This window comes from Lonchura striata, chromosome 29, assembly GCF_046129695.1.
Source record: "Lonchura striata isolate bLonStr1 chromosome 29, bLonStr1.mat, whole genome shotgun sequence".
Classification (NCBI taxonomy): domain Eukaryota; kingdom Metazoa; phylum Chordata; class Aves; order Passeriformes; family Estrildidae; genus Lonchura; species Lonchura striata.
Window position 1 is genome coordinate 511642 of NC_134631.1, and position 21821 is coordinate 533462.

At 53.1% G+C, this 21821-nt stretch overlaps 2 protein-coding genes across 3 annotated transcripts; one reads left to right on the forward strand and one right to left on the reverse strand.

Annotated features, from left to right (window-relative positions):
• Positions 1-1302: 1302 nt before the first annotated feature.
• Positions 1303-4912, reverse strand: LOC110480017 (class II histocompatibility antigen, B-L beta chain). The gene is made up of 5 exons (XM_021547685.2): positions 4796-4912; positions 4167-4436; positions 2768-3049; positions 1513-1619; positions 1303-1412 (listed from the first exon to the last, which is right to left on the reverse strand). Exons 1-5 carry the CDS (start codon positions 4878-4880, stop codon positions 1404-1406), a joined length of 753 nt encoding a protein of 250 aa, XP_021403360.2. The 5' UTR covers positions 4881-4912; the 3' UTR covers positions 1303-1403.
• A 294-nt stretch (positions 4913-5206) lies between these two features.
• Positions 5207-17833, forward strand: LOC110480014 (HLA class II histocompatibility antigen, DR alpha chain). Of its 2 annotated transcripts, XM_077788976.1 has the most exons (5): positions 5208-5414; positions 8148-8399; positions 12881-13119; positions 13632-13674; positions 15396-17833. In XM_077788976.1, exons 1-5 carry the CDS (start codon positions 5339-5341, stop codon positions 15548-15550), a joined length of 765 nt encoding a protein of 254 aa, XP_077645102.1. In that variant the 5' UTR covers positions 5208-5338; the 3' UTR covers positions 15551-17833. The 2 variants fall into 2 exon arrangements, with proteins under 2 accessions (XP_077645103.1, XP_077645102.1); XM_077788977.1 differs by lacking the exon at positions 13632-13674 and having other exon boundaries at positions 5207-5414; positions 12881-13162.
• The last annotated feature ends 3988 nt before the right edge of the window (positions 17834-21821 follow it).

The window sequence follows — 21821 nt, forward strand, 5'->3', positions numbered from 1 at the left end:
GGGCGGGGTCCGCGGGCAGCGAACCCTTCCTCCTCCTCTTCCTCCTCCTTTTTCTCCTCCTCCTCCTTTTCCTCCTCCATCCCTTCTCCCGCTCCCCTCAGCTCCAACTCCCACCCTTGCCGCCCTCGTTTTCCCGAAGATTTCGCGTCCCGCGGGAGGAATCGGGATGGAGCCGGGATAGAAGCGAGAGTGACCCGGGAAAGAGCCGGGATGGGACCGGGATGGGGCCGGGATGGAACCGGGATTGGACCGGAATGGGGCCGGGATGGAACCGGGATAGAAACGGGATGGAGCCGGGAATGGATCCGGGATGGAACCGGGATGGAGCCGGGATGGAACCGGGATAGAAACGGGATGGAGCCGGGATGGATCCGGGATGGGACCGGGATGGAGCCGGGATGGAGCCGGGGATGGAACCGGGAATGGAACCCGGAAAAAGCCGAGGATGGAGACGGGGATGATGCCGGGATTGAACCGGGATGGAGCCAGGAGGGAACCGGGATGGAATTGGGATGGGGCTGGATGGGACCTGGATGGGGCTGAGATGGAACCGGGATTGGACCGGGATGGGGCCGGGATGGAACCGGGATAGAAACGGGATGGAGCCGGGATGGAGCCGGGATGGAACCGGGATGGGACCGGGATGGAGCCGGGATGGAACCGGGATGGAACCGGGATGGAGCCGGGAATGGAACCGAGATGGGGCCGGGGATGGAACCGGGATGGGGCCGAGATGGAGCCGGGGATAGAAGAGGGATGGAACCGGGATGGAGCCGGGATGGAGCCGGGAATGGAACCGGGAAAAAACCGAGGATGGAACCGGGATGGAGACGGGGATGGAGCCGGGATGGGGCTGGGGCCGAGATGGAACCGGGATGGGACCGGGATGGGGCCGGGGATGGATCCGGGATGGGGCCGGGATGGAGCCGGGATTGGACCGGGATAGAACCGGGATGGGGCCGGGTCAGCTCGGGCCTGGGCAGCGCAAGGTTCTGGGCCCGGCCTGCGCCCCCTCCCCATATCTCCCACGTGCAGTTTCGGGGGTTCCCGGCGCTTTTTGGGGCTCCCCGGGTGCCGCGCTGGGGTTCGGGTGGCTCTCAACGAGGGTCCGGAGCGGGGGGACAAGGGGGGGACACACGGGGGTCCCAAATCCGGATCAATCCCGGGACCGGATCGATTCCCCCCAAATCACAGCCCCCCCAGACCCCTCCCCTGCGCCCCCCAAGAAACGGCCCCGGCGCCAACTGGGAAGCTTTATTGGGAGCGCTGGGAGCGGGCGGGCGGGGGCAGAGCGGCAGCGGGGCTGGGGGGGACACGCGACCCCCCCAAAATCGCCGCGGGGACGGAGCGGGGGGTCCCGGCCGGGCCCGAGGCCGCGGGGAGCGGCTGCGGCCGCCGGCGGCTCAGGAGCTCTGCGGGCAGAGAAAAGGGGGTGAGCCCGGGCCGGGGGCCCCGGGGGGAGCGCGGCCGCTCCGGCCCGGGGGGGACACGACCCCCGGCACCCCCCCGGACCTTCTTGCGCAGGTAGAAGCCGAGCCCCAGCGCCAGGAAGACCGAGCCCAGGACGAAGCCCCCGATGCCCGTCAGCATCTTGCTGCGGGCGGCGTCCGGCGGCATCTCTGGGGGGGCGCGGGGCTCAGCACCCCCAAAACCTCGCACGGACACCCCGAGACCCTCCCGCCGCCCTCCCGCTCGGCCCCCCTGAACCCAGCCCGGCCGGGACCCCCCGAAACCTCCCCCGACCCCTGCCAGGAACACCCGGCACCCCCAAACCCCCTCCCAGTAAATCCCAGAACCCAAAAAATCCTTCCCAGCCACACCCGGTACCCCCAAACTCCCTCCCAGTAAATCCCAGAACCCAAAAAATCCTTCCCAGCCACACCCGGCACCCCAAACTCCCTCCCAGTAAATCCCAGAACTCCGAAACTCTCACCCAGTAACTCCCAATATCCCCAAATCCCATCTCTGTTACTCCCAGCATCACCAAACTCCCTCCCAGTCCCTGCCAGCACCCCCAAACCCGATCCCAGTTAAAACCGGCACTCCCAAACCCCCTCCCAGTAAATCCCAGCACCCAGAAAATCCCTCCCAGTTCATCCCAGCTTCCCCAAATTCGATCCCAGTCACACCCAGCAGCCCCAATCCCATTCCCAGCTAAACAGAGTGATCCCAAACCCCCTCCCAGTCACACCCAGCACCCCCAAACCCATTCCCAGTTAAACAGAGTGACCCCAAACCCTTTCCCAGTCACACCCAACACCCCCAAACCCATTCCCAGTTAAACAGAGTGACCCCAAACCCCCTCCCAGTCACACCCAGCACCCCTAAACCCATTCCCAGTTAAACAGAGTGACCCCAAACCCTTTCCCAGTCACACCCAGCACCCCCAATCCCATTCCCAGTTAAAATGAGTGACCCCAAACCCCCTCCCAGTCACACCCAGCACCCCCAAACCCATTCCCAGTTAAACAGAGTGACCCCAAACCCTTTCCCAGTCACACCCAGCACCCCCAAACCCATTCCCAGTTAAACAGAGTGACCCCAAACCCTTTCCCAGTCACACCCAGCACCCCCAAACCCCCTCCCAGCGCCCACCAGCACCCCCCCAACCCCACCCCCCCCTCCCCAGCGCCCCCCGCAGCCCTTGCCAGCCCTCCCCCAGCCCCCAGCCCCTCTCCCAGTTGCCGGCCGGCTCTCTCCAGCTGCCTCCCAGTGGCTCCCAGCCCCCGGCCGTGGCTCCGGCCCGGCCCCAGCGGCTCCCCCGTACCCCAGTGGCGGCTCAGGGGCTGCTCCAGGCTGCCGTGCTCCACCTGGCAGGTGTAGGTGAGCCCGCGCCGGGGGGGGGTTTCCAGCAGCACCAGCAGCTGGTAGGTCCAGTCCCCGTTGGGGACCACGTCGGTGGCCACCACGTGCTCCGAGAGCTCCTGCTGGCCCTGGAACCACCTCACCTGGATCGGGGCAGGGTAGAAATCCAGCACGGAGCAGAGCAGGCGGCCGGGGCCGGGCTGGGAGCTCGAGGGCACCAGCGAGATGGACACGCTGGGGGGCACTGGGAGAGAGAGAGCGGGACGGGCTGGGATCAGCTGGGGGGGCTGGGAGAGAGAGGGGAGGGGTGGGGAGGGACTGGGAGGGACTGGGAGGGAGTGGGAATGGAATGGGAGTGACTGGAATGGACTGGGAGGGAGTGGGACAGACTGGGAGGGACTGGGAGGGACTGGGGGGGACTGGGGGGGACTGGGGATGGACCGGGAGGGAGTGAGAATGGACTGGGAATGGATTGGGAGGGATTGGGAGGGTCTGGGAATGGACTGGGATGGACTGGGAATGGACTGGGAGGGACTGGGAGGGATTAGGAAGGGATTTGGCATGGACTGAGAGGGACTGGGAATGGATTGTGAGGGACTGGTAATGGACTGGGATGGACTGGGAGGGAGTGGGAATGGACTGGGAGAGACTGGGAGGAACTGGGAATGTAGTGGGAGGGACTGGGGTGGACTGGGAGGGACTGGGAGAGATTGGGATCAACTGGGAGGGACTGGAAATCGACTCGGAGAGTCTGGGAGAGACTGGGAGGGACTGGGAATACACTGGATGTTATTGCGAATGGACTGGGTTGGAAAAGGAGGGTCAGGCAGTGGACTGGGATGGACTGGGAGGGACTGGGGAGGGACTGGGGGGGACTGGGAGGGACTGGGAGGGAACTGGGAGGGACTGGGAGGGACTGGGAGGGACTGGGAGGGAACTGGGAGGGACTGGGAGGGAACTGGGAGGGACTGGGAGGGACTGGGAGGGAACTGGGAGGGACTGGGAGGGACTGGGAGGGGACTGGGGGGGACTGGGGGGGACTGGGAGGGAGTGGGAATGGACTGGGACCAATTTAGGATGGACTGGGAGGGACTGGGATGGATTGTGAGGGCCTCGGAATGAGTTGGGAATGCACTGGGATGGACTGGGAGGGACTGGAAATGGACTGAGGATTGGGAATGGACTGGGTTGGAAAAGCAGGGACTGGGATGGACTGGGATGGACGGGGAGGGACTGGGAAGAACCAGGGATGGGCCCAGGGAGGGCTGAGGGCTCCGGGCCGATTCCCAGGGAGGTTTCGAGGGGCCCCGGGGCCGTTGGCAGGGCCGGGCCCGAGGGGACACGCTCTGCCCCGCGCTCACCTCGGCGCTCCACGCTGAACGGGGTGACAATCCGGTAGTTGTGCCGGCAGTAATTGTCCACTTGACCCCGTTTCAACTCCATCCATTCCGGGTCGCTGTTCCAGCGCTTGGCATTCTTCTCCCCAGCAGGGGTGAACCCCACGTACTCCCCCACGTCGCTGTCGAACATCACGTACTGCAGCCGGTTGTAGATGTACCGCTGAAAGTACCTCACCTTCTCCGTGCCGTTCGTGAAGTGACACTCGGACTTTCCCATGAACTGGAACACCTCTGTGGGTGCAGGACCCATCTCAGGGGGTGCCCCCAGCTCCCCCCAGCACCCCCAGCCCCCCGGGGCCCACCCCGCACCCCCACCCCGCACCCCCTGTGCCCCACGGCCGCCCTGGGACCCTCCTGCCCGCGCTGCCGCTTCCTCTTTGTCCCCTTCCCCCAGTTCCCCTTCCGCATCCTCTCCCCTCCCGCCTCCGGCCGCGCCCCGAAATCACTTCGGGGCTCCCGAATTTTCCCCTTTCCCACCCATTTTAACACCACTCCCCCGATCCCCAGCCCCTCGGGCTCGGGTTTGGGGTGCCCCCTCCCCATTTCCCCCTTCCCCAGCCTCCCCACCGCTCCGCCCCCTCCCCGCTCACCCGAGAGCTCCGCGCCCGCAGCCGGGGCGGCTCCCAGCGCCACCAGTGCCACCAGCACGGCCCCGGCTGCCGCCCCGAGCCCCATGGCCAGCGCCGCACCGGGACCACCGGGACCAGCCGCGCTGCACTGCGGGAACCAGCGCGGAGCGCCGCGGGGTCATTAGGGACGCGCTCCCTGATTGGTCGGCCGTGGTTTTCGGCCGAGCTTTGATTGGCTGCAACTTTTTTCGGCTCCTCCACGATTGGCCGGGCTGTTTTTCCCGCGCTCCGATTGGCCGGTTCCGTTCGGAGCCCGATTTTCAGGCGCTCTGCCCAGCAACCGATGACTCATCGGCGCGCCGCGCTCCGATTGGCTGGAATTTTCTGAGGAGCGCGCTTTTCCCCAGCCTCTACCCGGCAACCGGTGACGCGCCGCCCGCGCCGCGCTCCCATTGGCCGGGCGCTTTTTGGGGTGCCGCTGCCCCGCTCCCGGTGCCCCCAGTCGGGCGCCGCTTTCCCGGGAGCAGCTCCGGCCCTTGGCCGCGTCGCGGAGCCCGGGGCGCCATGGCCGGAGCGCGGAGCGTGCCCCGGCTGCTGCCGCTGCTGGCGCTGAGCCTGCCCGCACTCTGGGGGCTCCCAGGTGGGGCTGGGGGCTCCCGGGGCCGCGGGCTGGGGCTGCGGGCTTGGGGGGTGGGAGTCAAGGGGTTAAAGGGGTCTCAGCCCATTTTGGGGGGTTTTGGGGGGTTTTTGGGGGGTTTTGGGGGGGGTTTGGGGGGTTTTGGGGAAGGGCGTGGTTCCCCAGATGGGTTTTTGGGGTTTTTTCCCCCTTTTTTTGGAGATTTTGGGGGTTGGGTGTGGCCGAGTTCCTCTTTTTCCAGGATTTTGGGGGGCTGGGATTGGCTAAACCCCCCTGTACCCAAAATTTTGGGAACGGAGAATTCCCAAATCCTCCTTTTCCAGGATTTTGGAGGGCTGGGATTGCCCAAACCCCCCTGTACCCAAAATTTTGGGGGGCTCTGATTGGCCAAACCCCCCTGTACCCAAAATTTTGGGGGGCTCTGATTGGCCAAACCCCCCTGTACCCAAAATTTTGGGGGGCTGGGATTGGCCAAACCCCCCTGTACCCAAAATTTTGGGAACTGAGAATTCCCAAATTCTCTTTTTCCAGAATTTTTTGGGGGCTGGGATTGGCCAAACCCCCCTGTACCCAAAATTTTGGGGGGCTCTGATTGGCCAAACCCCCCTGTACCCAAAATTTGGGGAACTGAGAATTCCAAAATCTTATTTTTCCTGAATTTTTTGGGAGCTGGAAGTGCCTAAATCCCAAATTTTCAGGATTTTTGGAGTTTGGTGTTCCCAAAAATCCAATTTTTTGTGGATTTTTGGGGTCTGGGTGTTCCCAACCCCCCTGTACCCAAAATTTGGGGAACTCAAAATTCCCATTTCCTCATTTTCCACAATTTTGGGATTCTGAATATTCCCAAATCCCCAGTTTTTTCGGGATTTTGGGGCTCTGGAAGTGCCTAAATCCCAATTTTTCAGGATTTTTGGAGTTTGGTGTTCCCAAAAATCCGATTTTTTGTGGATTTTTGGGGTCTGGGAGTGCCCAACCCCCCTGTACCCAAAATTTGGGGAACTGGGAATTTTCACTTCCTCTTTTTCCCGGAATTTTGGGGCTGGGCGAGGCCAAATTTCCTTTTTTTCCAAATTTTTGGGGTCTGAGAGGGCCCAAATTGGAATTTTTTGGGATTTTTGGAGCTTGTGGTGCTGTCAACCCCAATTTTCCTGGGATTTTGGGGAAAAATTCTGAATTTTTTGGGGATTTTGAGTAAAAAATCCTGATTTTTCTGGGATATTGAGCAGAAATGCCCCAATTTTCTGGGATTTTGAGTAAAAATCCTGATTTTTCCTGGGATTTTGGGTAAAAATCCCCATTTTATTGGGATTTTGAGTAAAAATCCCCAATTTTTTTTTGATTTTGAGCTAAAATCCCCAATTTTCCTGGGATTTTGAATCGAAATCCCCAAATTTCCCATGATTTTCATTTAAAATTCTGATTTTTCCTGGGATTTTGAGTAAAAATTCCCCTTTTTTTTTGGATTTTGAGTAAAAATCCTGAATTTTCAGGGAATTTTGCAAAAAAAATCCTGATTTTTCCTGGGATTTGGGGTAAAAATCCTGAATTTTCCAAGAATTTTTAGAAAAAATCTGATTTTTCCTAGGATTTTGAGAAAAAATTCCTAAATTTTCTCGGATTTGGAGCTGAAATTCCCAAATTTCCCAGGATTTTGAGTAAAAATCCTGATTTTTTCCTGGGATTTTGAATAGAAATCCCCAATTTTCTTGGATTTTAAGTACAAATCCCCAATTTTCCCAGGATTTTGACCAAAAATCAAAATTTTCCTGGGATTTTGTTCAAAAATCCTCAATTTTCCCAGGATTTTGACCAAAAATCCCCAATTCTCCTGGAATTTTGAGTGGAAATCCTGTATTTTTTTTCAGATCCCAAATTTTCCTGGGATTTTGATCAAAAATCCCCGATTTTCCAAGGATATTCAGCCAAAATCTCCAATTTTCTGGGATTTTGAGATAAAATCTTCAATTTTCCTGCAATTTTGAGTAGAAATCTCCAATTTTCTTGAATTTTAAGTACAAATCCCCAATTTTCCCCATTATTTGGATCCAAAAATCTCCAATTTTCCTGGGGTTTTGATCCAAAATCCCAATTTTCCCATTATTTTGATTAAAAAATCCCAATTTTCCGGGAATTTTGATCAAATTCTCCAATTTTCCTGGAATTTTCATCAAAAATCCCAATTTTCCTGGAATTTTGATCCAAAATCCCCAATTTTCCTGGAATTTTCATCCAAAATCCCATTTTTCCTGGAATTTTGATCCAAATTCTCCAATTTTCCTGGAATTTTCATCAAAAATCTCCAATTTTCCCGGGATTTTGAGCAGAAACCTCCAATTTTCCCAGGATTTCCACCCCAAATCTCCAATTTTCCCGGGATTTCCACCCAAAACCTCCAATTTTCCCGGATTTCCACCCAAAACCCCCAATTCTCCCGCCATTTCCACCCCAAATCTCCAATTTTCCCGGGATTTCCACCCAAAATCTCCAATTCTCCCGGGATTTCCACCCAAAATCCCCAATTTTCCTGGAATTTTGATCAAAAATCCCCATTTTCCTGGAATTTCCACCCAAAACCCCCAATTTTCCTGGATTTCCACCCCAAATCCCCAATTCCCCCCCATTTCCACCCAAAATCTCCAATTCCCCCCGATTTCCACCCAAAATCCCCAATTTTCCTGGAATTTTGATCAAATTCTCCAATTTTCCCCCCATTTCCACCCAAAATCCTCCTCCCAGCCGATCACAGCATCGTCCAGACCGAGTTCTACCAGAAGTCCCTGGGCGCGGCGCCCGACGCCGAGGAGTTCATGTTCGACTTCGACGGCGACGAGATCTTCCACGTGAAGGACGAGGAGACCTTCTGGAGGCTGCCCGAGTTCCAGCAGTTCGCCAGCTTCGAGGCGCAGGGCGCGCTGCAGAACATCGCCATCGACAAGCAGAACCTGGAGAGCTCCATGAGGGCCTACAACCGATCCCGAGTTCCCAGCGGTGAGTCCGGGGAGGTTCCTGGTGGAACTCCAAACTTTGGTGTTCCTCAGAACCAATTCCAACTGGTTCCGACCTCCATTTCAGCACGATTTCGGGAGGTTCCTGGTGGAACTCCAAAATTTGGTGTTCCTCAGAACCAATTCCAACTGGTTCCGACCCAATCCCAGTTGGATCCGGCCCCAATTCTGAAAGGTTCCTGGTGGAATTCCAAAATTTGGTGTTCCTCAAACCCAATTCCAACTGGTTCCTGGTGGAATTCCAAAATTTGGTGTTCCTCAAACCCAATTCCAACTGGTTCCAACCCAATCCTAGTTGGATCCGACCCAAATTCCAGGGGATTTCAACCCAATTCCAGAAGGTTCCTGGTGGAATTCCAAAATTTGGAGTTCCTCAAACCAAATCCCAGTTGGGTCCAACCCAATGAAAGATGGAACAAACTCAATCCCAGTTGGATTAGACCCATCCCAGTTGGACTTGACCCAATTCCAGGAGATTTCAAACCAAACATCCAACTAGAGCTCCATGAGGGCCTACAACCGATCCCGAGTTCCCAGCGGTGAGTCCGGGGAGGTTCCTGGTGGAACTCCAAAATTTGGTGTTCCTCAAACCAAATCCCAGTTGGATCCGACCCCAAATCCAGGGGATTTCAGCCCAATTCCGGAAGGTTTCTGGTGGAACTCCAAAATTTGGTGTTCCTCAGAACCAACCCCAGGTGGATCCGGCCTCCATTTCAACCCGATTTCGGGAGGTTCCTGGTGGAATCCCAAAATTTGGTGTTCCTCAAACCCAATTCCAACTGGTTCCAACCCAATCCCAGTTGGATCCGGCCCCAAATCCAGAAGGTTCCTGGTGGAATCCCAAAATTTGGTGTTCCTCAAACCAAATCTCAGTTGGGTCCGGCCCCAAATCCAGAGGATTTCAGCCCAATTCCAGAAGGTTCCTGGTGGAACTCCAAAATTTGGTGTTCCTCAAAATCAACCCCAGTTGGATCCGGCCCCAATTCCAGAAGGTTCCAGGTGGAACTCCAAAATTTGGTGTTCCTCAGAACCAATCCCAGTTGGGTCCGACCTCCATTTCAGCCCAATTCCAGAAGGTTCCTGGTGGAACTCCAAACTTTGGTGTTCCTCAGAACCAATCCCAGGTGGATCCGACCCCAAATCCAGGGGATTTCAGCCCAATTCCAGAAGGTTCCTGGTGGAACTCCAAACTTTGGTGTTCCTCAGAACCAATCCCAGTTGGGTCCGACCCCAAATCCAGGGGATTTCAGCCCAATTCTAGAAGGTTCCTGGTGGAATCCCAAAATTTGGTGTTCCTCAAAACCAACCCCAGTTGGATCTGACCCCAATTCCAGAAGGTTCCTGGTGGAACTCCAAAATTTGGTGTTCCTCAGAACCAATCCCAGTTGGATCCGACCCCAATTCCAGAAGGTTCCTGGTGGAATTCCAAAATTTGGTGTTCCTCAAACCCAATTCCAACTGGTTCCTGGTGGAATTCCAAAATTTGGTGTTCCTCAAACCCAATTCCAACTGGTTCCAAGCCAATCCCAGTTGGATCCGACCCCAAAGCCAGAGGATTTCAGCCCAATTCCGGAAGGTTCCAGGTGGAATTCCAAAATTTGGTGTTCCTCAGAACCAACCCCAGTTGGATCCGACCTCCATTTCAGCCCGATTTTGGGAGGTTCCTGGTGGAATCCCAAACTTTGGTGTCCCTCAAACCCAATTCCAACTGGTTCCAAGCCAATCCCAGTTGGATCCGACCCCAAATCCAGAGGATTTCAGCCCAATTCCGGAAGGTTCCTGGTGGAACTCCAAAATTTGGTGTTCCTCAAAATCAACCCCAGTTGGATCCGACCCCAATTCCAGAAGGTTCCTGGTGGAATTCCAAACTTTGGTGTTCCTCAGAACCAATCCCACTTGGATCCGACCTCCATTTCAGCCCGATTCCAGAAGGTTCCTGGTGGAACTCCAAAATTTGGTGTTCCTCAGAACCAATCCCAGTTGGATCTGACCTCCATTTCAGCCCGATTTCGGGAGGTTCCTGGTGGAACTCCAAAATTTGGTGTTCCTCAGAACCAATCCCAGTTGGATCCGACCCCAAATCCAGAGGATTTCAGCCCAATTCCAGAAGGTTCCTGGTGGAACTCCAAAATTTGGTGTTCCTCAGAACCAATCCCAGGTGGATCCGACCTCCATTTCAGCACGATTTTGGGAGGTTCCTGGTGAAATCCCAAACTTTGGTGTTCCTCAGAACCAATCCCAGTTGGATCCGACCCAATTCCAGAAGGTTCCTGGTGGAACTCCAAAATTTGGTGTTCCTCAAAACCAACCCCAGGTGGATCCGACCTCCATTTCAGCCCAATTCCGGAAGGTTCCTGGTGGAACTCCAAACTTTGGTGTTCCTCAGAACCAACCCCAGGTGGATCCAGCCCCAAATCCAGGGGATTTCAGCCCAATTCCAGAAGGTTCCTGGTGGAACTCCAAAATTTGGTGTTCCTCAGAGCCAATCACAGTTGGATCTGACCCCAATTCTGAAAGGTTCCTGGTGGAACTCCAAAATTTGGTGTTCCTCAAACCCAATTCCAACTGGTTCCAACCCAATCCCAGTTGGATCCGACCCCAATTCTGGAAGGTTCCTGGTGGAACTCCAAACTTTGGTGTTCCTCAGAACCAATCCCAGTTGGATCCGGCCCCAAATCCAGGGGATTTCAGCCCAATTCTAGAAGGTTCCTGGTGGAATTCCAAAATTTGGTGTTCCTCAAACCCAATTCCAACTGGTTCCAACCCAATCCCAGTTGGATCAAACTCAACCCCAGTTGGTTCCAACCCAATTCCAGATGGATCCAACCCAATTCCAGGAGATTTCAACCCAAAAATCCAACCCAAATTCCTTAGGGTTCCTGGTGGAATCCCAAACTTTGGTGTCCCTCAAACTCAATCCCAATTGCATCTAACTCAATGAAAGATGGATCCAACCCAATCCCAGTTGGATCCAACCCAATCCAAGATGGACCCAACCCAATTCCAGGAGATTTCAACCCAAACATCCAACCCCAATTCCAGAAGGTTCCTGGTGGAACCCCAAAATTTGGTGTCCCTCAAACTCAATTCCAACTGGTTCCAACCCAATCCCAGTTGGTTCAAACCCAATCTCGGTTAGATCCAACCCAATTCCAGGAGATTTCAACCCAAAAATCCAACCCCAATTCCAGAAGGTTCCTGATGGAACCCCAGACTTTGGTGTCCCTCAAACCCAATCCAAACTTGATCCAACTCAATGAAAGATGGTTCCAACCCAACCCCAACTGGTTCCAACCCAATACAAGATGGATCCAACCCAATCCCAGATGGATCCAACCCAATACAAGATGGATCCAATCCAATTACAAGGGATTTCAACCCAAACATCGAACCCCAATTCCAGAAGGTTCCTGGTGGAATTCCAAACTTTGGTGTCCCTCAAACTCAATTCCAACTGGTTCCAACCCAACCCCAACTGGTTCCAACCCAATCCAAGATGGATCCAACCCAATTCCAGATGCACCCACCCCAAATCTCCGCCGATTCCACTAAATCCCAAATTTTCTCCGGGACTCCCCAGAGCCTCCGGAGGTGGCCGTGTTCCCCAAGCAGCCGGTGGAGCAGGACGAGCCCAACATCCTGATCTGCTCGGTCACCAAGTTCTGGCCGCCGGCGCTGGAGCTGCGCTGGCTGCGCAACGGGGCGCCGGTGACGCGCGGCGTCCTGGAGACGCCGATCCCGGCCAGGGCCCGCCCGATCCCGGGGGATTCCGACCCGATCCCAGTTGGATCCGACCCAATTTCGGGAGATTTCAACCCAAAAATCCAACCCCAATTCCAGAAGGTTCCTGGTGGAATCCCAAAGTTTGGTGTCCCTCAAACCCAATCCAAATTTGATCCAACCCAATGAAAGATGGATCCAACCCAATCCAAGATGGACCCAACCCAATTCCAGGGGATTTCAACCCAAACATCCAACCCCAATTCCAGAAGGATCTTGATGGAATCCCAAATTTTGGTGTCCCTCAAACCCAATGAAAGATGGATTAAACTCTACCCCAGTTGGTTCCAACCCAATTCCAGATGGATCCAACCCAATTCCAGGAGATTTCAACCCAAAAATCCAACCCCAATTCCAGAAGGTTCCTGGTGGAACCCCAAAATTTGGTGTCCCTCAAACTCAATTCCAACTGGTTCCAACCCAATCCCAGTTGGATCAAACTCAACCCCAGTTGGATCCAACCCAATTCCAAGGGATTTCAACCCAAACATCGAACCCCCATTCCAGAAGGTTCCTGGTGGAATTCCAAAATTTGGTGTCCCTCAAACTCAATTCCAACTGGTTCCAACCCAACCCCAACTGGTTCCAACCCAATCCAAGATGGACCCAACCCACTTCCAGATGGATCCACCCCAAATCTCCGCCGATTCCACTAAATCCCAAATTTTCTCCGGGACTCCCCAGAGCCGCCGGAGGTGGCCGTGTTCCCCAAGCAGCCGGTGGAGCAGGACGAGCCCAACATCCTGATCTGCTCGGTCACCAAGTTCTGGCCGCCGGCGCTGGAGCTGCGCTGGCTGCGCAACGGGGCGCCGGTGACGCGCGGCGTCCTGGAGACGCCATTTTACCCCGACCGCGACTTCACCTTCCGCAAGTTCTCCTACCTGCCCTTCGTGCCCGCGCCCGGCGACTACTACGACTGCCAGGTGGAGCACGAGGGGTTGGCCAAGCCCACCAAGATGCATTGGGGTGAGATGCGGGGGTTTTGGGAAAAAAAAAATCATAAATTTTGGGGAAAAAATGGGGTTTTTGGGGAAAAAATTGGATTTTTAGTGAAAAAAAATGGGATTTTTGGGGTCTGGGAAAATGGGGATTTGGGGTTATTAGGATGGCAAGCCCGCCAAGATGCATTGGGGTGAGATGCGGGGGTTTTGGGAAAAAAAAAAATATTAAATTTTGGGGAAAAAATGGGGTTTTTGGGGAAAAAATTGGATTTTTAGTGAAAAAAAATGGGATTTTTGGTGGGTGAAAAGGGATTTTTGGGGTTTGGGACAATTGGGATTTGGGGTTATTAGGAGTGGGAAGTGGAGCATGAGGGGATTTGGGATTTTGGGGGAAAAATTTGGGGATTTTTGGGGGAAAAATTGGGTTTTTGGGGAAAAAAACCAGATTTTTGGGATTTGGAGCAATCGGGATTTGGGGTTATTAGGATTGCAAGGTGGAGCACGAGGGGTTGGCCAAGCCCGCCAAGATGCATTGGGGTGAGATGCGGGGGTTTTGGGAAAAAAAAAAATCATAAATTTTGGGGAAAAAATGGGGGAAAAAATGGGGGTTTTGGGGAAAAAATGGGGTTTTGGGGGAAAAAAATGGGATTTTTGGGGTTTGGGAAAATGGGGATTTGGGGTTATTAGGATGGCAAGCCCGCCAAGATGCATTGGGGTGAGATGCGGGGGTTTTGGGAAAAAAAAAAATCATAAATTTTGGGGAAAAAATGGGGTTTTTGGGGAAAAAATTGGATTTTTAGTGAAAAAAATTGGGATTTTTGGTGGGTAAAAACGGATTTTTGGGGTTTGGGAAAATGGGGATTTGGGGTTATTAGGAGTGGTAAGTGGAGCATGAGGGGATTTGGGATTTTGGGGGAAAAATTTGGGGATTTTGGGGAAAAAATGGGGTTTTTGGGGAAAAAATTGGGTTTTTGGGGAAAAAAATTGGGATTTTTGGGGTTTGGGAAAATTGGGATTTGGGATTTGCTGGGTGGAGCACGAGGGGTTGGCCAAGCCTGGAAAGATGCATTGGGGTGAGATGCGGGGGTTTTGGGAAAAAAAAAAAATCATGAAATTTTGGGGAAAAAATGGGGGAAAAAATGGGGTTTTTGGGGAAAAAATGGGATTTTTGGTGGGTAAAAAGGGATTTTTGGGGTTTGGGAAAATGGGGATTTGGGGTTATTAGGAGTGGTAAGTGGAGCATGAGGGGATTTGGGATTTTGGGGGAAAAATTTGGGGATTTTTGGGGGAAAAATGGGGTTTTTGGGGAAAAAAATGGGGTTTTTGGGGAAAAAAACCAGATTTTTGGGATTTGGAGCAATTGGGATTTGGGGTTATTAGGATGGCAACGTGGAGCACGAGGGGTTGGCCAAGCCCGCCAAGATGCATTGGGGTGAGATGCGGGGGTTTTGGGAAAAAAAAAAATATGAAATTTTGGGGAAAAAATGGGGGAAAAAATGGGGTTTTTGGGGAAAAAATGGGGTTTTTGGTGGGTAAAAATGAGATTTTTGGGGCTTGGGACAATTGGGATTTGGGGTTATTAGGATGGCAAGCCTGCCAAGATGCATTGGGGTGAGATTTGGGGGATTTTGGGGAAAAATCCCAAATTTTGGGGAAAAAAAATGGGGTTTTTGGGGAAAAAATTGGATTTTTGGCAAAAAAAAAAGATGGGATTTTTGTTGGGTAAAAAGGGATTTTTGGGGTCTTGGAAATTGGGGATTTGGAGTTATCAGGAGTGCCAGGTGGAGCACGAGGGGATTTGGGATTTTTGGGGAAAAAATTTGGGGATTTTGGGGAAAAAGTGGGATTTTTGGGAATAAATGGGATTTTGGGGAGAAAAAATTTGGATTTTTGGGGTTTTGGGAAAATTGGGAATTAGGATTTGCAAGGTGGAGCATGAAGGGATGGGCAAGCCTGGAAAGATGCATTGGGGTGAGATTTGGGGATTTTGGGAAAAAAATGGACAAAATTTGGGGTTTTTGGGAAAAAAATGTGGGGATTGTTGGGATTTGGGGTGGAAATTCCAGGATATGTGATTTTGGGGATTTGGGAATAGGGGAAAATGGGAATTTGGGACAGGAAAAAATTTGAGAAGAGGAAAAATTTGGGAATTTTCCAAGAGCTTTGAACGGGAATGATGATGAGGAAGGATTCGGGAGAAGGAAGAGATTTGGGAATTGCCCGAAATTTTGGGAATTTGGGATTTTTTTTCCCACCAGAACCCCAAATCCTGGTGCCGCCGTCGGAGGCGACGGAGACGGCGATCTGCGCCCTGGGGCTGGCCGTGGGCATCGTGGGCATCGCCGCGGGCACCGTCCTCATCATCCGCGGGATGAAGCTCGGCCGCGCCCGCGCCGAGCGCGGCGTGCTCTGAGCGCCAAAATCCCAAAAAATGGGCCCAAAATCCAGCCCCAAAATCCCCAAAATGGCCCCAAAATCCAGCCCCGAATCCCAAAAAAATGGCCCCAAAATCCAGCCCCGAATCCCCCAAAATTGCCCCAAAATCCAGCCCCAAAATCCCAAAGAACGGCCCCAAATTCCAGCCCCAAAATCCCGTGGAATTGCCCCAAATTCCAGCCCCAAAATCCCAAAGAACGGCCCCAAATTCCAGCCCCAAAATCCCAAAGAACGGCCCCAAAATCCAGCCCCAAATCCCACAAAATGGCGCCAAAATCCAGCCCCAAAATCCCAAAATTTTCCCCCAAAACCCAGCCCCAAATCCTGCAAAATATCTCAGATAAATGTGTGCAAAACCTTGCAAAATGACCCCAAAATGTTTCCTGAAATCCAGCCCCAAAATCCCTCAAAATGACCCCAAAATGTTTCCTGAAATCCAGCCCCAAAATCCCTCAAAATGACCCCAAAATGTTTCCTGAAAACCAGCCCCAAATCCCAAAGAATGGCCCCAAAACCCAGCCCCAAACCCAGCCCCAAAATCCCCTGAATTTGCCCCAAACTCCGCCCTGGGGCTGGCCGTGGGCATCGTGGGCATCGCCGCGGGCACCGTCCTCATCATCCGCGGGATGAAGCTCGGCCGCGCCCGCGCCGAGCGCGGCGTGCTCTGAGCGCCAAAATCCCCAAAAACGGGCCCAAAATCCAGCCCCAAAATCCCAAAGAACGGCCCCAAATTCCAGTTCCAAATCCCAAAAAATGGCCCCAAATTCCAGCCCCGAATCCCCAAAATGGCCCCAAAATCCAGCCCCGAGTACCCGGAAATGGCCCCAAAATCCAGCCCCAAAATCCCGAAGAATGGCCCCAAAATCCAGCCCCAAGTCCCAAAGAATGGCCCCAAAATCCAGCCCCAAATCCCCCAAAATGGCCCCAAAATCCAGCCCCGAAATCCCAACGAATGGCCCCAAGATCCAGCCCCAAAATCCCAAAGAATGGCCCCAAATTCCAGTTCCAAATCCCAAAGAATGGCCCCAAAATTCAGCCCCGAGTACCCGGAAAATGGCCCCAAAATCCAGCCCCAAAATCCCAGAGAATGGCCCCAAAATCCAGCCCCGAGTACCCGGAAAATGGCCCCAAATTCCAGCCCCGAATCCCAGAAAATGGCCCCAAAATCCAGCCCCAAAATCCCAAAGAATGGCCCCAAATTCCAGCCCCGAATCCCCCAAAATGGCCCCAAGATCCAGCCCCAAAATCCCGTGGAATTGCCCCAAATTCCAGCCCCAAAATCCCAAAGAATGCCCCCAAAATCCCGCCCCAAATCCCAAAAAATGGCCCCCAAATTCCAGCCCCAAAATCCCAAAGAACGGCCCCAAATTCCAGCCCCAAAATCCCCAAAAAACGACCCCAAATTCCAGCCCAAAATCCCAAAGAATGGCCCCAAAATCCAGCCCCAAAATCCCACAAAATGGCGCCAAAATCCAGCCCCAAAATCCCAAAGAATGACCCCAAAATCCAGCCCCAATTCCCACAAAATGGCCCCAAAATCCAGCCCCAAATCCTCCAAAATGGCCCCAAAATTCAGTTCCAAATCCCAAAGAACGTCCCCAAAATCCAGCCCCAAAATCCCAAAGAATGGCCCCAAATTCCCAAAGAATGGCCCCAAATTCCAGCCCCAATATCCGAAAGAACGGCCCCAAAATCCAGCCGCGAATCCCACAAAATGGCGCCAAAATCCAGCCCCAAAATCCCAAAGAATGGCCCCAAATTCCAGCCCTGAATCCCAAAGAATGGCCCCAAAATCCCAAAGAATGGCCCCAAAATCCCAAAGAATGGCCCCAAAATCCAGCCCCAAATCCCAAAACATGGTCCCAAAATCGCAAATAATGGCGCCAAAATCCAGCCCCAAACTCCATAAACTGACATCAAATTCCAGCCCCCAAATTCCAAATAATGGCCCCAAAATCCAGCCCCAAAATCCCAAAATTTGACCCCAAAATCCGACCCCAAAACCAGCCTGAAATCCCAGAAAATGGCCCCAAAATCCAACCCCAAAATCCCAAAAATTGACCCCAAAATCCGTCCCCAAATCCCAAAATCGTCCCCAAAATGTCCCCAAATCCCAAATTTTCCTAAATCCCAAAATGTCCCCAAATCCCCAAATTTTCCTAAATCCCAAAATGTCCCCAAATGTCCCCAAATCCCAAATGTCCCCAAAATCCCCAAATGTCCCCAAAATGTCCCAAATTAATAAAAAGTTCTTCCAGCACCTGCATTTCCTTGGATTTTTTCCATTTTTTTTTGATTTTCCCCCGTTTTTTTCCCAAAAAACCCCAAAATTCCCATTCCAAAACCCCAAAATCCCCATTTTTTTATCCAAATCCCCATTTTTTTCCCAAAATCCCCATTTTCACCCCAAATTCATCCACGCACTCGTCTCCTCCTCATCCTCATGTTTTATTCATGATTTGCCACCACGCCATCAAAAATGATTAAAAAACTCCAGAAATTCCAAAAAAACCCCCCAAAATTCCCGTTCCAAAATCCCGAATTTTCCATTTTTATGGGGTGAGGTTTTAGGTCTAAAACCCCAAATTTTCCATTTTTTTCGGGATGATTTTTTACCTCCAAAACCCCAAATTTCCCATTTTTTCGGGCCGATTTTTCCCTCCAAAACCCCAAATTTTCCAATTTTTTTCGGGCTGATTTTCCCAAATTCCCCATTTCTTCAGGCCGATTTTTTCCCTCCAAACTCCCAAATTCCCTTTTTTTTGGGCTGATTCTCCCAAATTTCCCATTTATTTTGTGCTGATTCTCCCAAATTTCCCAATTTTTTCCAGGCCGATTTTCCCAAATTCCCCATTTCTTCAGGTCGATTTTTCCCTCCAAAACCCCAAATTTCCCATTTTTTCGGGCTGATTCTCCCAAATTTCTCATTTTTTCAGGCAATTTTTTCCCTCCAAAACCCCAAATTTCCCAATTATTTGGAGCTAATTCTCCCAAATTTCCCAATTCTTTCCGGGCCGATTTCCCAAATTTCCATTTTCTCGAGCCGCTTTCCCCCCTCCAATCCCCAAATCCCAAATTCCCATTTCGCCATTTTCCCCCAAATTCCCCATTTTCCGCCATTCCCCCAAAATTCCCATTTTCTGCCATTTTCCCCCTCCAATCCCCAAAATTCCCATTTTCCGCCATTTTCCCCCCGAAATTCCCATTTTCCGCCATTTTCCCCCCCCAATCCCCATTTTCTGCCCCAAATCCCCATTTTCCGCCATTTTCCCCCTCCAATCCCCAAAATTCCCATTTTCCGCCATTTCCCCCCCCAAAATCCCCATTTTCCCGCCATTTTCCCCCCCAAAAATTCTCATTTTCCGCCATTTTCCCCCTCCAACCCCCAAAATTCCCATTTTCCCGCCATTTTCCCCCTCAAATTGCCATTTTCCCCCCAATCCCCATTTTCCGCCATTTTCCCCCATTTTCCCCATTTTCCCCCATTTTCCCCCAATCCCCATTTTCCGCCATTTTCCCCCCAATCCCCATTTTCCGCCATTTTCCCCCATTTTCCCCCCAATCCCCATTTTCCGCCATTTTCCCCCCAACCCCAATTTTCCGCCATTTTCCCCAAAATCTCCATTTTCCCCCATTTTCCCCCCAATCCCCATTTTCCGCCATTTTCCCCCCAACCCCAATTTTCCGCCATTTTCCCCAAAATCTCCATTTTCCCCCATTTTCCCCCCAATCCCCATTTTCCGCCATTTTCCCCCAATCCCCATTTTCCGCCATTTTCCCCCAAACCCCAATTTTCCGCATTTTCCCCAAAATCCCCATTTTCCCCCCAATCCCCATTTTCCGCCATTTTCCCAAAATCTCCATTTTCCCCCATTTTCCCCCAATCCCCATTTTCCGCCATTTTCCCCCAATCCCCATTTTCTGCCATTTTCCCCATTTTCCCCCCAATCCCCATTTTCCGCCATTTTCCCCCTCCAATCCAAAATCCCCATTTTCCGCCATTTTCCCCCCAAAATCCCCATTTTCCCCCAAAATCCCCATTTTCCCCCCAATTCCCATTTTCCGCCATTTTCCCCCAAACCCCAATTTTCCGCCATTTTCCCCAAAATCCCCATTTTCCGCCATTTTCCGCCATTTTCCCCATTTTCCGCCATTTTCCCCATTTTCCGCCATTTCCCCCTCCCAACTCCCCAACGACACCCCCCCCCCACCGGACCGTACCATTCCCCATCCCACAGCGGGGGGGGTGACCCGGCCGGGCCCATTTCACCCATTTCCCCGATTTCCCGGGAATTCGGGGCAAATCCGGGAATTCCTACTCGTAGAGGGCGATCAGCAGCATCATGGCCACGCCGGCCAGCAGCGCCAGGAGCTGCAGCAGCGCCGGGCCGGCGCCGGCGTGGCCGAGGATCTCGGGCAGCACCGACACCGTGCCCAGGTAGATGAAGCCGCCGGCGGTGAAGGGCAAGATGGCGGCCATGGCGCCGGCGGCGCCGGAGCCCTCGGCCAGCAGGGAGCAGGCGGAGCCCGCCACGGCCGCCAGCGCCGTCAGCAGCTGCAGCAGCAGGGCCTGCGAGGAGACTGGGATGGACTGGGGGGACTGGGAATGGGGGGGACTGGGGGGACTGGGAATGGGAGGACTGGGAATGGGGGAGACTGGGGGGACTGGGGGGACTGGGACTGGGAGGGACTGGGGGACTGGGACTGGGTGGACTGGGGGACTGGGACTGGGACTGGGAATGGGGGGACTGGGGAGACTGGGACTGGGACTGGGAATGGGGGGGACTGGGATGGACTGGGGGACTGGGAATGGGAGGGACTGGGAATGGGATGGACTGGGAGGGACTGGGGGGACTGGGACTGGGAGGGACTGGGATGGACTGGGACTGGGATAGACTGGGAGGGACTGGGATAAACTGGGATAAACTGGGACTGGGAGGGACTGGAATGGACTGGGATGGACTGTTATAAACTGGGACTGGAAGAGACTGGGAGGGACTGGGATAAACTGGGACTGGGAGGGACTGGGAGGGACTGGGATGGACTGTTTTTTCCCCCATTTCCCCCCCATTTTTCCCCTATTTTCCCCATTTTTCCCCCATTTCCTCCCATTTTTCCTATTTCCCCCCCCATTCCCCCCTATTTTTCCCCAATTTTCCCATTTTCTCCCCCATTTTTCCCCTATTCCCCCCATTTTTTCCCCCATTTCCCCCATTTCCCCCTTTTTTTTCCCCCATTTCTCCCCTTTTTCTATTTTTTTCCTCCATTTTTCCCCCCCATTTTCCCCCATTCCCCCCCATTCTTCCCCCTATTTTTCCCCCATTTTTTTCCCCCATTTCCCCCCCATTTTTCCCCCATTCCCCCCCATTCCCCCAATTTTTCCCCCATTTCCCCCCCATTTTTCCCCCCATTTTTTTCCCAATTCCCCCATTTCCCCCATTTCTCCCCCATTTTTCCCCCATTTCCCCCATTTCCCCCCATTTTTCCCCCAATTTCCCCCCATTTTCCCCCCCATTCCCCCTATTTTTCCCCAATTTTCCCCCAATTTCCCCCATTTTTCCCTATTTCCCCCATTTCCCCCCATTTTCCATTCCCTCCCCATTCCCCATTTTTCCCCCATTCCCCCATTTTCCCATTTCCCCCCATTTTTCCCATTTCCCCCCATTCCCCCCTATTTCCCCCAATTTTCCCCATTCTCTATTTTCCCCCATTTTTTCCCAATTTCACCCCCATTCCCCCCCAATTTTCCCCCCCATTTCCCCCCCCAATTTCTCCCATTCCCCCCCATTTTTCCCTATTTTTCCCCCTATTTCCCCCCCAATTTTTCCCCCATTTCTCCCCATTTTTCCCCCATTTTTTCCTCCATTCCCCCCCAATTTTCCCCCATATTTCCCCTCCATTCCCCCATTTTTCCCCCCATTCCCCCATTTTCCCCATTTCCCCCCACATTTTCCCCCCATTTCCCCCATTTTCCCCCATTCCCCTATTTTCCCCAATTTTCCCCCATTTCCCCCCATTTTTCCCTATTTCCCCCATTTTCCCCCATTTTCCCCATTTCCCCCCATTTTCCCCATTTTCTTTTTTTTCCCCATTCCCCCCCATTTCCCCCATTCCCAATTTTCCCCCATTTCCCCCATTTTTCCCTATTTCCCCCCCATTCCCCCCTATTTTTCCCCTATTTCCCCAATTTCTCCCCATTTTTCTATTTTTTTCCCCCATTTTTTCCCCCATTTCCCCCCATTTTCCCC